Consider the following 17,548-nt stretch of genomic DNA (forward strand, 5'->3'; position numbering starts at 1 on the left):
AACAATGTAATTTCATCTATGCACGAATCAGAATTAGACCCAGGTCTGTATGCAAAGCAAAGTTAAGACCCAGGGTTTCAGCTCTCAAGGAACTCACAATCTAGCTAGAGATACCAGAGGCACACATATTAAAAATAATAACAACAACCGATAACACAAAGTAATATGCAAATGCCACTTAACAAAAGGGTGCCACTGGTCAAAAAGAAAACCAAACGGACTTTCACGTATTTATTGGGCATAAACTGTGATACAGGGTACTATGCCGAGTACCAAGTAACCACAACTGTATTAGGTATATAGAAGAAACTCTGGCAGAGCTGACAACTGGAGGACCCACATCCCATTATATAGGCTGAAATAAAGCAAAAAAATGGTAAAAGGAAAGGAGTTCTGCCATTAGCCAAATTCCACCCTGTACCTGGTGAGCATCACCCGATGGGATTATGTAAGCTTGGATTGGTTCAGTCACATACTCAGTGTTCTTCATGGCCTGTCTCAACTGCCGCAGCAATTCAGAAGTCACCTTTGGAACCATTCTGTTGTCTAGAAGAACATAAGACAGGACACATTTCAAAACCACACTGTCCCATGACATTCATGACTAGTTCTGAATAAGCCCTAACTAACATCACAAACTCAGCCCTTTCTCTACCTATATATTCATACATATCTTACCATGTATCCTTCCTCATGTGCCCTCCCCTCTTGGACATACCAACTATGAATAGGACTTAGAATCTCCTCAACCAGTCAGAAAGACATCTCACAGGTAATACATAAGAAGAAAAGTTTAATCTGTAATATTCATTTTAATGCTGTCCAACTGTAAACTACTCCTTTAGACTGAAGAGTCAGAAGACCTGGGTTCTGCTCCCAACTGCCACTAACTAGCTGTGTGACCCTGGGCAAGTTATCTTACCTTCTCTGGACCTTAACTTTCCTCATTACTGAAATGAGGTTATCAAACTAGATGAACTGTATAAAAGGTAGTTACATTTAACCCTGATGTGCATTAAAGAGGGTCAGCTAAGAATGGAGAAATTCTAAATGGGACACTTCATTCAACAAATATTTATTGGGCACCTCCTATGTACAGGTCACTGAACTAAGCACTAGAGTAGAAACAAATTTATATAAGATATGATCCCTGACCTAAGGAGCTTCCAGGGGTTAGCCACAAAAAACAGCGATATGAAACGGGTGATAAGGAATGAGAGACAAACGATGTACTATATAAGCTCAGTGGAAGAAAAGATTGGCTAAGGACAGGATCAAAAAAAGCTACATAGAGGTAATAATAGAGCTAGGCCTTAAAGACCGGTATGATTTAAATAGAGATTAGGGAGTGGGGGAGGGGCAGCATTCCATGGGAAGGAAACTGTGTGAGCAAAAGCCCCTCTCCCCTTCTGGACACTCTCTCCTGTCTGGGTTGTCCCAACACTGTTCTCATCTATATGTCACCCACTGACAGCGGAAATGTTCCAAGGCTCTGCCGTGAGTCCCATTCTCTTCTCTCTCTCTACAATGGTTTCATCAGCTGCCATGGGTTTATCATCTCTAAGCAGATAATTCTTGGCTCTACAACTCTCTAGTATCTCTCCCAAACTCAAGACATTTCATAAACTGCCCAATGGACATTTCAAACCAAAGTCTCATGGGAATTTAAATCTAACTAGTCTGAAACAGAGCTCATTTACTTTACCCTCACAACCCACCCTATTTCTGTTGAGAGGACCCATCCTTTTAGGATCCCAAGTTAACTATCTCAATATCATTCTCAGCTGCTCACTTTCCTTCACCTCACATTCAATCAAACCAGATGAACTGTATAAAAGATAGATCGTGTCATTTCCACCCCCCAAACTATTCTTGCATCTGTCTTCTCTCTATGCACACAGTCACCACTCTTTCAGGCCCTTATCTCTCACCTGGACTATTACAGTAGCTTTAATTAGTGTCCCTGCCTCAAATCTCTTCCCCACTAGAAGTCATCCTCCAACATATTTGCCAAAATGATTTTCCTCCTTCACTCAAACTCCAGTGCTTCCCTTTTACATCTTGGAAGAAACATGAACTTCTTGAGCATTTTAAAGCCCTTTATTCCTTTCTCTCCTAGCTACACTCCTGACTCTCCATCCAGATTTTGTCTTCAGTGCCCCAGAAACTTCTCCTCCCCGGAGGCCCACTCCAGTTCTGGAGGTTACACATGAATTACACCAGGCCCTTGCAGCTCCTCTGATTGACTAGTTCCTCTTAGAACTTCCATTTTAAGGCATCCAGGGTCATCTCCAGTCATCTTGATCCATGTCGTGCCATTAGACCCAGATGGCTCTGGAGAAGAGAGTGAGGGTGGTGACTCTGCACAGCCCTCCCTCACTTAAATCCAGTTCTCTTGCAAATCACAGCCTCACCTTCCTGATGTCATGGTCCTCTTCAAAAACAAGGGACCATTTTAAGGAGGATGCTCAGACTATCCCTCATGCCTTCTTCATGTCTCTCCAGGTTGACTTCTTAATTCTCCCTCCCATCCCCAATTTCCTTTTATGTGTTCATCTCCCCACATTAGAAAAGTAAGCTCCCAGAGGGCAAGGACCATCTTTCTTTCTGCTTGTATTTGTATATCTAGGGCTTAGCACAAAGTTGAAAACACTGTAAGAGCCACGGGCAGCTAAGTGCTGCAGTAGAGTACTGGGCTTACAGACAGGAAGACCTGAGTTTAAATACAACTTCAGGCACTTACTAGGTGTATGATCCTGGACAAGTCAATTACCCTGCTTGTCTCAGTTTTCCTCATCTGTAAAATGGGCATAATAAAAGCACCTACCTCCCAGGGTTGCTGTGAAGATCAAATGAGATAATAACTGTAAAGTGCTTGGCACAGTGCCCAGCACACAGTAAAAACTACATAAATGTTAGCTATCACTATTATCACATAAATGCATGATGACTTGGCTCTTCACTGTCTGGTTCCGGACTACTTTTCCAGCCTTAACACTCCCCTTCATGCATTTAGCGTTAAGCTGTCCTTGCAGTTCCTCATACACAGCACTCCATTTTCCATTTCAGTGCCTTTACATTAATCATCTTCCATACCCAAAATGCATTTCATCTTCATCTCTATCTGAAATCCGTCAAGATTCAGCTCATGCACTGCCATATATATCAGAGGTTCTTAATTTCTTTTGTGTCATGAGCCCCTTTTGGCGATCTAGTAAAGCCTAGGGACCACTTCTCAGAATAAAGTTTATTTGTTCAATTCATAATGGAAAGAAATGTTAAATTTCAGTTAGAGGTAAGTGACAAGAAAGATGCCAATTTTTCCCCAAACAAATTCATGAACCACCCAACATCATCTGGTATCTAGTCTGTATATACTTGGATGTTGTTCTGCCATTTCCATCACATCTGACCCTTTGTGATCCCATTTGGGGTTTTCTTGGCAAAAATACTGGAGTAGTTTGCCATTTCCTTCTCCAACTAATTTTATAGATGAGGAAACTGAGGTAAACAGGGTTAAGGGACTTGACCAGGGACACATCGCTAGTAAGTGTCTGTGGCCAGATCTGAACTCAGGAAGATTAGACTTCTTGACTTCACACCTAACACTCTATCTGCTGTAACACCTAGCTGTCCATATACTTCCCCAAGAGAATATAAACTAAACTACACAAGGATAAGGACCGTCTCTTTAGTCTCTATGTTTCTGCATTCCCAAGGCTTAACACGGTGGTAATATACAGAAGGGATTAATAAATCCCACATTAAATGATTGAAAGATTAGGGACAAGGAAAAGAAAACTCACAGTGTGTTCAGGAACACAAAGTAGTCTAATTTGGTTTCAGTGTATCCAACAAATAAGGGAGGAGCAGAGATAAAGGCAGGATGGAGCCTACCAGTCTTGGATACTGTTTCCGAGGCCAAGGCCGAGTACCTTTGTACGGTTAGGCCAGAAGGAAAGAAAGGAGGCTTCTGGTTACATAGAAGAGTGACTCACCCTCATCTCTTTCACTCTGGTCATTTCCAAAATTAGCTAAAAATTACCCTCTGTCTGCCCAAGAAAAGATACCATCAGAAAATCAGAACTCTGTATCTAAGACCTTTTCAGAGCAAAAAGAATAAAGTAGAGGCAGACTCCTACATGAAGGAAAAGAGTGATGTTCCTATAAGGGAACCTACCCTTGCTAAGCATCTGCCCATATTCTCAATGAGATTTCGTTATTCTTAAGAGATGAGACAAATGTGCATAAGGTTGGTGGAGGACAAACCCAGTACCAAAAAGCCAAGTTCAAAATGTAACATGGGGACTCAGTTAACCATTTAGGGCATGCCATAAAAGAAAAGGACCTCTTCAAAAATTACATTACATCTCTCAACTTTGCTTGTAAATGGGATTCCCTAACTTTTCCATCTCACCTCAGTTGTATATTTTACTGCAAGAGAACCAGCTGGAGTTTGTCCTTGGAGCAGCAGAAAGGATGGCAGGTTAGCCAGACCCTAAGGGCTGGAAACTCTTTCAGATCCACAGGAGACAAGTGAATCAACAGCAACCTCTCCTGCACCACTTTAATAACTTAAAAAAAAAAAGTAGCAGCGGGTTCCCCTTCCCCTCCCCAACAATGGGAGGCAAAAATTACAGGAATGAGAATAAAATTGTGAGAACCTGGCCAAGTCATTTTATTTCTGTGACATCAGTTTCCAACTCTATAAAATGAAGAAGTTGGAACAGTTGAGTCACAAGGGTCCTTTCCTTTCCTAACAATCTATCTCACCATTCTCTGCTATCTAAGTTTTGCATTTATTTGTTTTTTGAGGCAGTGAAGACCCAAGTTCAAACCCAGCCTCAAATACTTACTAGCAGTGCGACTCTGGGCAAGTTAACCTCTGCTTGTCTCAGTTTCCTCACCTGTAAAATGGAGATACCTCTCAGAGCTGTTGTGAAGATCAAATAACATAATATTTATAAACTGTTTAACACAATTCCAGAACACAGGAGTAGGCACTTAAATGCTCATTTCCTGCCTCCTATACTTCATTATATACATTCACATCTCTCCCCACAACATGAAAATTGCACTAGATGTATTTAAGTTTGGGGTTTTTTTAAGGAAACAAATGAGGGTTGTAATTGCAGTCCTAAGTCTCCTAAGGTTCCTTTCTGCTCAAAAACTCCCTAAATACTAAATCCTTGTGAGTTGTCAAGGAATAATGTTCTGTTAAACCAAAGAAGACACAATGGACCGTTATGGCATGTGAGAAAAACACTGCTTTGGACAGGATTGAAATTCAATCATGCGCACTTACCACAAAGCTGGGATCCTGGAGTCAGTCAAGACCCTCGAATTATAACAAGGCTCTGACACTAAAATGCTGTCACAAAGTCCAAGCACTTTTTACTCATAAGGAGCTTCTCAGGTCATCATATGTAACAAATGTACTCTTAATTTAAATTCAAGTTCAACAAATCTGCTTATCTGGTTTTCCTATCAGTAGTAAATTAAAATAATATAAAGGCTGTTAAAAGCAGTGTTTGTGACAACAGAAGTAACAGTTCATAGCCTAACAGTGAAGGAAGAGACAAAAAAATTTATAAACATAAACATAAGATTTCCTAAAGGATGGAAATCTGGGACCATTTAGTTTAGGGGCAAATAGCCCCAAGACATTTTAAAAGATACTGAAGGTAGCCCCTCAAAAAGGTGTCTAGAGAAAGTCTTCAAGGAACAATAAGATTGTTACCTTTTTTATTTTTTAGGAAGTCCAAAATGCTAAATACCACCACCACCTCACACATAAACACAAACCACAGAATATTTCTATGGAATGTACAGAAGACGCATTGCCAACTTCACAGTTCTAAAATGATCATTGGATTCTGGTATTCTAAAGCAATCAAAACAGCACAGTCTGAAGTCCACTAGTTTTCCTTCATTATTTTGTTCTCTTTTTTTTTAATCAGACAACTTCCAAAGTTCCTAAGTCTCCTTTGGAATATAGGATACAATTACCTATTTCACCATCTTCTATATCTCTACATCTATTTCACCCCACCCCACCACCCATCCCAAAAAGTGTTAACCCCGGGCAATTATCCATGGAGTCAATAGCCAACGTTTTTAATTCCCTGGATTCGTGTAGGCTATCAAGAGCAATTCTCTTTTCCACGGTCCTTCTTTATCAATATAACCCAGAAACCTTGGGAAGAGGTCCACACCATATTTACATTTAGAATGATTACCTGATTTTCCTTGGATATCTTGGATTACCTTGGATGCCTTAGATTCAACTGCCCTTATTCCTCTCTGCAGAAAGGTCTGAAGACTTCTGTCCAGGAAAGAGAAATGGTAGACTTGGCAGACTTTGACCCACAGTAAGCAAGGCAAACTTTAGTCGGTGTCAGCACCAGTCTAAACTGGAGACAGTCTTCTCTTGAGTCAGGAAAAATTCCTCCTTCGGTTATCAATCTATGATTGGATAAATGGATCCCAGAGATCAGATTTGAAGAAAATTGCTCTAGAGATTGATTACAAGTCTCTTCACATGGCAACTAAACGTAAGAGAAAAATGACTTCACATTAATGCAGTTTGAAGTTTTACCATGTTAACAGTCACACAGTCCTGGAGCTGGTAAGAAGCTCATCTAGTCCAGCCCTCTTATTGAACCTGCAGTCCACAATGGTTAAGTGACTTACCTAATGTAACACAGTACTGAGTGACAAAGCGGAAACTAGGATCAATTGTCTACATTCCTTTCCACAGTTACCATACTGCTTTTCCAATACCTGGAAAATTCAATGCCTATATGGTTGTGTATCATAATAGAAGTCTCATGAGAAAAAAAAAACTCATCTGTTATGCTAAACTGGATGAATCACCAAATACACAAAATTCATTGTCTTTGCATAATAACAATTATAAACCTTTCTTTTTAATTTTAATTTTACTTTTTTTTTGCTACCACAGGTAAGGACCTGGGTTAAAATCAGCTTCCTGCTTATGCTGATCACTTTTCTCTGGGCCTGTTTCATCTGTAAAATAAAAGGATTAGATTCTCCATCTCCAAAGTCCCTTCTTTGTCTCAGTCAAAATCCCTTTGACCTCTTTCTTATAAACAATCCACAGGCCACCACATAGAATTGCCACAACAGCCTTCAAGTATCCTAGCTGGTTCAACCAACCTCACTATTCAGGAAGCAGATTAACCCATCTCTGAATTATGCAGGCCTTTAGCTTTAGGAGTTGTTATTCAATCCTGTACTCTTTTCATTGTGCCTTAAACAGCTCTAATCTTAAAAAAAAACAAAAAAATTTCCGCTTGAGGAGACTGGAACACTTTACCCGTACAAAGTTAGAGGATTATTATCTGTGTTAACCGATAACACCATCCACCACCAACCCATAGAAGACTGAGCTGAACTAAGGCCAAAGAGCCCCCACAGTATCCTCCTACTTCAGAGGAAATTATTGGTCAGAATTTGAAAATCCCTTCCTGTTTCTAAAAGCCTTGAAAGGACTCATGGAACTATGCAAAGAGCATTAAATTGGGAATCAAAAGACCAGGATTCTAATCTGAAGTCTACTAGGAGTCACTCATCACTCACTTCATCATCCTAGGCCTCAATTTCCCCATCTGTAAAATGAAAGGGTTGGGCATCTGACTTTCCAAGTCCCTAAGAGTGCTAACATTCTCTGCTTCACTTATAAAGCTATTGCAGGCTAATTTTCAGGCAGGTGTTTTTATTGCCTGGGTTTGAACTACTGGAGTAGGAAGAGCACTGGATAGTAGTGGATGCTCTGTCACTGTGTGTGACCCTGGGCAAGTCATTTCACCAATGCGAGTTTCAATTCCCCCCTCTGTAAAGTGACGGGGTTAGACCAGATGATTTCTAAGGTTCCTCCCAGCTCTAAGATTCTGTTCCCATACATTTCATTCACCGGCAGGATTAGCACTCCCCGGGAAGAGGGCAGGGAGGTGCCCCTATAAAACCATTATATATGTGTGTAACTATACATACAGTCTCCCTACAGTCCCCCTAGTCCTCACCCCCACTCCTACCTAACCTGCACCAAAGCAGGTGGGGCACCTTCCACTCCCCACTGGCCAGGGAGGGCTGGCCCAAGGCTAGCCTGTCCTGCTACCCCAGTTCGGCCCTGGATCTGAGCGCTCGGAGCCCGCTCCTGGGAGCCTGGCCGTTCGGAGCGTCAGGAGGCCTCCCTGCATGCTTGCAGGCGGCACAAGGCCGGAGGTGCGAGTTGCATGCGCTGCACTTCCAGCCCTGTCCTCTCCCGGGCCCCGACCCCGCCGCACCGCCACCCCCGATGCCCCTGTGTGGCCCGGGCTGGGGGACTCCGGATTCCGCAGCGCCTCTGGCTCGGCTCACCTCTCCACTTGCCCCGGCCGGCTTTCCGGAGGAGGCGGCCATGCAGCAGTGACGTGCCCCGGCCCACGTCAGGGAAGCGCAGACCAGCTGATCGTGCCTGGGCCAGGGGAAGGAACGCGGGGACGGAGCGAACCCGGGCCACGCCCCCTCTGTGACGTCACGCCACCTTAGCCTGTGGCGGTCCCCCGCCTTAGCCCCGCAGTTGTCCCGCAAAGGGCTTGACCCCGGGACTTAAGAGAGCTGGCCTTGAGCTGGACCCCGGAGTCGGCCTGAGCATCTGCGGGCTTGTCCGCAGTGTGACAGGGTCCTAACCCCTTATTATAAAGAAGGCGGAGAAAGAACCTTCTTAGATGCTGAGTGCGTGTCCTCCTTCCCGCGCAGGAATCCAGAAAAAAGCGAAAGAAGGGACCAGGGGAGGGGGCTATTCCTTCTCACGTACCTCCTGTTTGCCAAGGAGACGTTTTCCTGGGCTGGAGGAGAGGCCAGGGCAAAGACGGACTGGGGGAACGGCAGGCATCTAAAGGAGGGCCACGGAAAAGGGGGCAGTGGCTAGGGCTGAGAGACCCCAGGACAGGGTGGTTAGACCCCCACGCCGGGCATAAAGGTGCTGGAATGTGTTTCTAATAGAGTTGGCCCTCGGCAGGGCGGTGAGGACTTTCCAAGGCTGCCTAGTTTAACCGGGTGATTGAGTCCCTGGTCTTCCCTTCCCCCGGGGGAAGGGCCTGTTCTAGAAGCGCTGGGGACATTGGAGCCCCAGTCCTAACTGTAACTCGCATTTATACTTTTCGGTTCACTTTCCGTGTATACATCTCGTAGCTTTAGCCAGAACTCTGGCGACAAAGCGTTCTCCCACACAGGTAAGGGAGGCAGCTTTTTTTTTCTTTTAGCAAAGAAACTCATTTATCCAAGTCGAGGCAAAACAGAAATCAGATGAGGTATGCGTATCAGGATATATGTACAGCGGACAATAAGTATTCTTATCTCCATTTTACAGATACGAAAAATAAGACTCAAAAAAAAACAAAAGGTAGAGTGATGCGCCCAAGGTTACACAGCAAGTAAGTGACCAAGCTGAGATTTAGAAGTCAAATTTCTACAACATCCCTTTAAAGTCTGTTTACTTTGGGACACTGAAGTGAAGAGTTATTCTGAGCCCCATGGGAAATACCAGAGTTCCAATCTTTCCTCACCAAATTAATAAAGACTTTGGAGCTAAAGAAAGTAGAATTTGCACCCTCCCCACTCCATCCCCCCCCCAAAAAATCTTAAGTGTTCAGCATCTGTGAATCTGTGACTGGGTGTCCAGTCTGGGAAAGGCAGTCTTGAAATGTCTTCCAGATACGTCATAGAATGTTAAGCCTGGAAGGGACTGTGGAGTCCATCTCATCCAACTTTACAGATGAGAAACTGAGACCGAGAGAGACAAAGGAAAAGAGCTAACTGTTCTAATATTTCATCACAACACAGTCCATCCTAAGAGGAAGGTGTGAGTGGATTTTGAAGAGGCAAACATACCATTGCAAGTCATGTTACTCATGAGTAGATGAACCAACCAAGTCTTATTTCATATTTCCACCCTCCCGGCTTCATCCAAACTGTTTTCCATACATGACATCCCATCTCCAGTTTCTGTGACTTTATATGCAAGTAGTCCAGGCCTGGAGTGTACTTCCTCCTAACTCAATCTTATAGAATTCCTATACTTTCCTGACTCAACTCCCACCCAGTTATCTGTATCCTATCTTTCTTGAAATTACCTTGTATACACTTTGTATTGGCTTACTTCTGTGCCCAGTAGAAGGAAAATTCCTTGAGTGCAAGGACTGTTTCATCTTTGTCTTCATATCCCCAATTTGTAGAAGAGTTGTACATAGTAAGCACTCAATGCTTACTGAACTGAATATTTGATGAGGAAGACACACGATATACACATAGATACACGTCCATGGACACACAAACACATATATGCATACATACACACACAAAAATGAACGTTTCCTAAACCTAGTTTCAGTTCCCCCCTAAGATTACATTTACATTGTGATGCTTTTACAACAATTTTTACCCCAGCTGTTGTACTTTCTCTTGACCTCAGCCACACACAGAATGGTCATATATGCTAACCTATAATTATTGTATCTCCACAGCCCACATCTGTGACATTCCTATCTTTGATCACATGTTCCTGCCCTTTCATCTCTGCCTCAGCTTTACTCTTCTTAAACCTATTTCTTCATCATGACTTTTAGTCGTTCTAGCCCTTGCCTCTTCAAGTCCATCATCTCTACTCTGACTTCACAGGATCACAAGATCATAACTTTTAGAGTTGGAAGGGATCTTAAGGGTCATCGGGTATAACCAGTTCATATTACAGACAAGGAATGCATAGAAAGGCTAAATCATTTGCCCAGGGTCATGCAGTTACTAAGTGTCCAAAGCAGAATTTGAGCACAGATCTTCCTGACTCAAAGTCCAGTGCCCTCTCCATACAGCTTAATTGAAATGTTAACCTGCTAGTTAACCTGTTCAACTCAATTTCTTGTCTCCTCCTCATGCTTTGCAAAATCTCAGCCCAGAATTGTCTGCAGGACCCACCCTCTCTGCTTTTACTCACCTAAAGCTGTTTGCCATTGGAGGAAATATCAACTGGTCTACAATAGACTTATGTTATGTAATCTCACCTAAACTCTTATTGCTGCCTGGCAAACCTTTTATTCTTCCCTAATCACATTCAGTGGCTGTCCCAAACTTTCTGTTCTCTGCTTTAACCTCTTATGCCAGCTTCTTTCCTTTCGATTCAGCAGAGGGTTGTCTTTGATGTAACCGAAAAAAGAAATGATTCATTGTCATCTGCTCCCCCTTCTACTCTTCAACAGCTCTCTTCATCATCTTCATTCTCTCGTCTTTTGCTTTAAGACTCCTCACTATGCCCAGTGCTATTCCCTAGGCCCTTATTCCCATCACTGCCTGTCTTCTCCAGGAGCTTATCCCTCTTTTTTTGGTAATTGTCAGTAAGGTGGATTTAAGTGTGTGTAAAGTGGATTTTTGTTATTGTTTCTTAGAGTTCAGTTTTTTGGGATCCATAGTCATAACAATCTTTTGTTCCCGGGTATTAGATATGAGTCCTCATGATTATAGATCAAAATATCTCCACCATATTTGTGCAGCATTATATACTGATAAATAATATAAACATTTGTGCTGAAGTTGTAAACATCGACTGTGACTTAGCAGTGAGCTATGGGGATGAGGTGATGTAGACTTGTGAGGCTGTTGGTGGTGATGTGCCTTCTTTGTCTGATATCCTATAAAGTAGGTGGGCACTGGTCAGTGAACGGGGAATCTTTAGGGTTGAATGCACAAGCTGGAATGCTGGGGATCAGTCCCCACCAAGGCTTAGGGGGAATCTGTGTTTGCCCCCATTGAGGCTTGAGGGGATTTAGGGGAATGCACAAGCTATGCCTGTCTCAATTGATACCACTGAGATGTAGGGGTAGCTGCTCCTCCCTTCTCACCGCCCCGGTGAGCAGAGTGATTAGGGAATGCCATAGGAGCTGGTGCTCCCATTGTCAGCAATCCTCTTCTGAGAAACTAGACTAGAATAAAGGAAGATTGTTAACCCCTTCGAAGCTGTCTTAGTGTCTTTCCTGTCTGACCAGATCAAGAATGAACCTGTGCTAGCAGCTTTCCTGTGTGTTGTGTATGTCTTATAGTAATCTTCAGTCTCTCTCTATTTGCCCCTTCCCTGTCACCTATACATGTAGCTCTGCCTTATAAGTATCAGAACTATATAAACATGTTAAGGGTTTCCCCATTCCCCCTCCCAAAAACAAAAAAAGGCAACTCATTTTTTTAAAACTTCAGCTATTTCATATCTCTAATCCCTTTCACAGCCAAACTCCTAAGCAGGAGCTGTGTGTGTTTTTTTAAATTCAATTTTATTTTCAATTCTGAATCTCTCATCCCCCTTCCCTACTTATTGAGAAGGCAAGAAAAACACTTATTAATGTGCATATATGTAGTCACAGAAAACAAATTCCCACATTAACTCTGTCCAAAAATAATGAGAAAGAAAGAAAAGAAAATATACTGCAATTTGTACTCTGAGTCTATCAGCTCTGTCTGGAGGTGGATAGCATGTTTCATCATGAAGTCCTTTGAATTTGTGACGGGTCATTGTGGTGATCAGAGTCTTTCAAAGTTGATTTTCTTTACAATATTGCTGTCTGTGTACATTGTTCTGCTGGTTCTGCTCACTTCACTTTGCATTAGTTCATACTAATCTTCCCAATTTTTCTGAAACCATCCCCTTCATCATTTCTTACAGGACAATAGTATTCCATCCCATTCATATGCCATAACTTGTTCAGTCATACCCCAACTGATGGGCATGCCCTCAGTTTCCATTTCTTTGGTCTCTTTAGGGTATAGACCAAGGAGTAGTATTACTAGGTAAAAGGATATATACACAGTTTAATAGCCTTGACCATATAGTTCCAAATTGCTTCATTAGGGGAGAAACTCGAAGAACCTGTATTTCTTACATGTGACATTTATTGACCTTTGAACTTCATTAAAATCAATGTTTCACTTTCATCATCCCTCTCTCAACCACCCCCAAATGTCTATCATTCTCCTAAAATTGAGTAATGGACTAGTTAATATGTTTGCTTTTATTGTACCTGTTTTCCCACAGCCCCATTCTGCATTTGTCATTTTCCTTTCTCTTTAATCATCTTAGCCAATTAATAGGTGTAATGTGACAATTCAGAGCTGATTTAATTTGCGTTTCTCTAATTATTAGTGATGTAGAGCATTTTTCCTGTGGCTTATTGATAGCTTAGATTTCCTCCTCTGAAAACTGCCAGGCAGGTGTTCTTAACCTAGGGTCCGTGAACTTGCTTTTAAAAATATTTTGATAACTATATTTCAACACTATTGGTATCCATAATCTATATGTTTTATGCATTTAAAAACATTATTCTGAGAAACATAAGCTTCATTAGAAGCTTTTTTGATGTGTCATGGATCCCTATATGACACATCAAAAACAAGTTAAGAACCCCTATGCTGCTGGGGCTGGAGGGAATACCATTACATTCTCAGTCTCCACTTTATCACCTGCCACTCACTTTTCACCTTGGAATTTGACTTCCAGTACTACCACTCAGCTGAAATTTATCTCCCAGATCACCAGTGATATAGTCATTGTAAATTTGATTGCACTGTCTCAATCTTCTTCGTTTTTAACCTCTTTTTATCATTTCACACTGTTGATTGTCGCCACATCCTATGTACTCCCTCTCCTCCCATGAATTTTCTTACACTACCTCTCTTGATTTTCATCTTACATGTCTGCATTATCATCTGTTTTATTCCTGAAAACACTGAGTTGTCCCTCAAAGCTCTCTTCTGGACCTTCTCTCTATACTCCTCTCTAGATGATCTCGCTAGCTCTCAAGGATTCAATAATCATCTCCATGCTGATTATTTCCAAATCTACATATCTAGTGTCAGTCTCTTTAGTGAATTCCAAGCCCAAGTCACCAGCTGCCTGATAGACACTTGCATATCCCCAGGCATCTTAAAGTCATCAGACCCCAAGCAAAACATAATTACTGTTCCCCAAACTCTTCCTTCTTCCTGACTTGTCAGTTTTGCTCAAAGGCACCACACCATGCTTCCAGTAACCCAATTTCCTCACTGATGTCACTGTTGACTCTTCACTCCCTCCCTCACCCATATCCAATCACTTGCTAAATCTTGTTCATCCTTCCTCCACATTTCTTCCATCCTCTCCTCTCCATTCACAACTACCACTCCAGCACAGGGTCTCAGCATAGAATCAAAGATGAAAAGGACCAAAAGATCATAGAGCCAGAAGGAACCCACATTTTACAAATGAGCAAACTGAGGTTTATAGAGGTGTGAAGTATTGCAATAACTTCCTAGTTCATCTCCATGCTACTCCCCTCCTCTCCAATTTATCCTACACACAGCTGCCAAAAGAATCTTCCTAAAGCAAGGTTGGTCTTACTACATCATGGTCAAAAATCATCAGTGACTCCCTATTGCTTCCAGGCTAAAAAGAAAAAGAAGATACATATGGAAAGCCCTCCACAATTTGGTTCCAGTTCATCTTTCCAAATTTATATTGTGTTATTTTTCTTTGTCTACTCAACATGAAAATTTAGAGCTGGAAAGGACCTGAGGGACCAATGAGGCCAAACCCTTCATTTTACAGATGGATTTAAACACAGATCTTGACAAGTCCAACACTCTAGCCACCTCACTGACAACTACATTCTAGTCAAACTGACCAACTAGCTGTTCAATGAACTCAGCATTTCATCCCCCATACTTCGAACACATTTTCTTCTGTCCTCTTCTTAACCAAGACTTCCTCCAAGACTCAGCACAGATGCACCTCAGAATGAAAGTTTTTCTTTATGTTCCCCTCCCCCACAACTGTCCTCAAACTATCATCTATGTCACTATCTCTGTACATATTGTATGACTCAGTATATTCAACGGAAAGTCCTTGAGGGCAAGAGTGTTCCTTTGTCTTGAAATCCCTAGTACCTAGCCTAGTTCCTTACTGAAGTGCTTAATACATGCTTATTGAAATTAAGGTATACAAATGTAACAATATTACTGTGCCATTAGAAGTCACAAAATAAGGAATTCAAGGAAAGATGGGAAGACTTCTATGAACTAATGCAGGGCAAAGAAGATTCGAGAGGTCAGAGTTTACAATAATGGAAATAATACTAAAAGTAAAAAAACTACTGAATTGTTAAGAATAATCTTGGTCCTGCAAAACCAATATGAAAACATATTCCTCCTCTCCAAAGAAAGGTAGAAACTATGGCTACGGAATACAGTGTGAGGTATATTCACTATGTCAGTTGGCTTTAATTAAATGCTTTTCTTAATTACAGAATTACAGAATTACATTGGAGTGAGAGGATCAAAATTTAACTAACCTTAGAATAAAATGGAAATAAAGTTAATGCAAATTGAATTGAAACCTATCAGATACAAAGTACAGGTATTATTTTCATATTTCAGGAATCTGTGATTAATCAGTGTGAATACAACCTCCACTAGGCATATAACATTCCATCTGTACCTTAGCAGACTTTGGTCAAGAGTTGCTATGTGTGAAAAAATGTGTCACCTGAAAGCCTTGAGGCTGACCAAACTTTATCACTACCAGCCTCTGACTATTTTGTAAAAGTTCCAAAACTCCCCTCCAGAGATTCCCAAGCTTTCTCTATCTACTTTTACTTGTTGTGCAAAACAACTTACCTTGTAAAAACTGTGAGATCCCCTAACCCATCCAATCTGCAACCTGGCCCCATTCTCTCTGCCTAAGCCCCTACCCCATGCAGCTTGGCCATTCCTTCTGCCTTAATACCCCATATAAATCCTGTTCCCAGCCTCTTCCTTGGGGACCCCCAGCACTTGTTGTGTGACCCTGCTCTACAACTCACTTACTGTGATTAAAGGCCTCCATTTTTCTATATTGGCTATTTTCTTTTGAATTCAGGTTGACATTGGCATATAATAATGGATTATATATGTATGGTGTGTTTTGCTACTCTCCAAGCCCCCCATAGAATACGTGCTCCTTCATTTTTATCTTTGTATTTTCATCACCTGACACATAGTTTATTTTAATAAATGCTTATTGCATAATTAGTTGTCTTATTTCATCCTCAGAACAACTCTAAAAAGTAGATAGAGCAGCTGGTTTTTACCAATGAAGAAACGAAGTCCCAGAAAGGTGAGTTATTTGTTTGTACTTGTCTAGATAAAGCTGGAAACCTAGAGCCAGGAACTACAGCTCTAATCATTTCTTTGTCATGCATTACTTCAATAAAAACAAAGACATAGCTTCTGTCATTCCTCTGATAATAACTGGCAACGTGACTGATCATTTGGTGAGGACTGTTAAGTCCTCTACGATGAATTCACCCCCCACGCACATATACAACAATAGGGCTTAAGAAGTCAGAAACCATTGTCCCAGAGCACGTATTTTTACAGCTACGAAAGTTATTAATTTCCTTTTCTAACTCTTTTCAGGCCTCTCAATGTGTCTAGTGTGTGATGATGATCACCGATAGAAGAGAGACCCCAGCAATGACATTCTCCCTTACAGGCTTGATGCTCTCCTGGCAAAATTCCTGTGGATGCTTTTTTTGAAATATTAACTAAAGGATGGGCTTGTTAAGTTACACCCAAGGAAGGAACGAGAGAAGAGAAGCCAACTTTCAGGACTGTAGGCTCTGCCAAAAATATGTCCCATGAATTAAGGAGGAGGAGAAGGCATTTGGCAAAGTCAGTGAGGGTCTGACTCAAACTTTGTGTTCAGTGAAAACTGAACTCGGACCTCTTTATGTCTGAGTTCCATTTACTCTTGGCAAAGTCAGGTTTTCTGGTTCAAATAAAAGATGAAGAGGCCCAGAAGATTTCTTGGACATCAACTCCTTCTTGTGCAACAGGATATTGATGAGCTAAGTGTAAATGAATAAAAAACATACAGCGTCTGAAAACACAGAAATTTCCATGCTTCAATTTTTTAAAACTTTTTTTATCAATGTTGGGCTCCATCTCTATTTATAAGATCATAGTTCCTCCACATTTGAGTGAATGATCTTTAGTGCTGACCTCATGGTCAGCCTTACAATGACAGGCCTGTTCCTACTTAGCTAGCTGAGTCCTTACATGACAGACACAAGTCTATCAGAAGGCCCATACTCGAAGCCGTTCAAGTTTGGTAAGACGTGATAAAGTTTCAGCTCAGCCACCATAGGCTTCAAGGTCATCTCTGTAGTCTGATAAAACATTAGGTTGAGACTTCAGTGGAGACATGTTTCAATGTTAAGAGGGAAAGGTTTGATTAAGGGACTCCCTGAAAGATCAAGTGTTTTTACAATACTTTCCCCGAAAAGGGTTTCAGGGTATCAAGGAATATTACATTGGTTTTTATAAGGGACTAAAATTCCCATACTCTTTGACCCAGAGATCCCACTGATAGGTATCTACCTCAAGGAAGTTAAAAAAAAAAAAAATGAAAGGTCCCACATGCATCAAAATATTTATTGTAGTAGTTTTGGTGGTAACAAAGAACTAGAAACAAAATAGATGCCTATCAATT

At 41.5% G+C, this 17,548-nt stretch overlaps 1 protein-coding gene and 1 long non-coding RNA gene across 8 annotated transcripts in view; one reads left to right on the top strand and one right to left on the bottom strand.

The window, feature by feature from the left end:
* XPNPEP1 (X-prolyl aminopeptidase 1) overlaps positions 1-8,504 on the bottom strand; it is a 63,071-nt gene extending 54,567 nt beyond the window's left edge. Inside the window, exons 1-4 of one of the 7 annotated variants that reach the window (XM_072621837.1) lie at positions 8,383-8,504; positions 6,268-6,465; positions 4,857-4,907; positions 422-546 (exon numbers count right to left, since the gene is read on the bottom strand). In XM_072621837.1, coding sequence (XP_072477938.1) covers positions 422-538 — 117 coding nt within the window. In that variant the 5' untranslated portion in view covers positions 539-546; positions 4,857-4,907; positions 6,268-6,465; positions 8,383-8,504. Of the gene's footprint in view, positions 1-421; positions 547-4,856; positions 4,908-6,239; positions 6,549-7,179; positions 7,436-8,382 lie in introns of those variants that run through there. The other 6 variants (XM_072621800.1, XM_072621808.1, XM_072621827.1 and 3 more) reach the window with 6 other exon arrangements.
* A 240-nt stretch (positions 8,505-8,744) lies between these two features.
* On the top strand, positions 8,745-16,976 carry LOC140512627 (uncharacterized). The gene is made up of 3 exons (XR_011969858.1): positions 8,745-9,239; positions 16,108-16,171; positions 16,474-16,976. It is a non-coding gene; the product is annotated as an uncharacterized lncRNA (long non-coding RNA).
* Positions 16,977-17,548: the final 572 nt, after the last annotated feature.

The sequence above is a fragment of the Notamacropus eugenii genome, chromosome 1 (assembly GCF_028372415.1).
Source record: "Notamacropus eugenii isolate mMacEug1 chromosome 1, mMacEug1.pri_v2, whole genome shotgun sequence".
Classification (NCBI taxonomy): Eukaryota; Metazoa; Chordata; class Mammalia; order Diprotodontia; family Macropodidae; genus Notamacropus; species Notamacropus eugenii.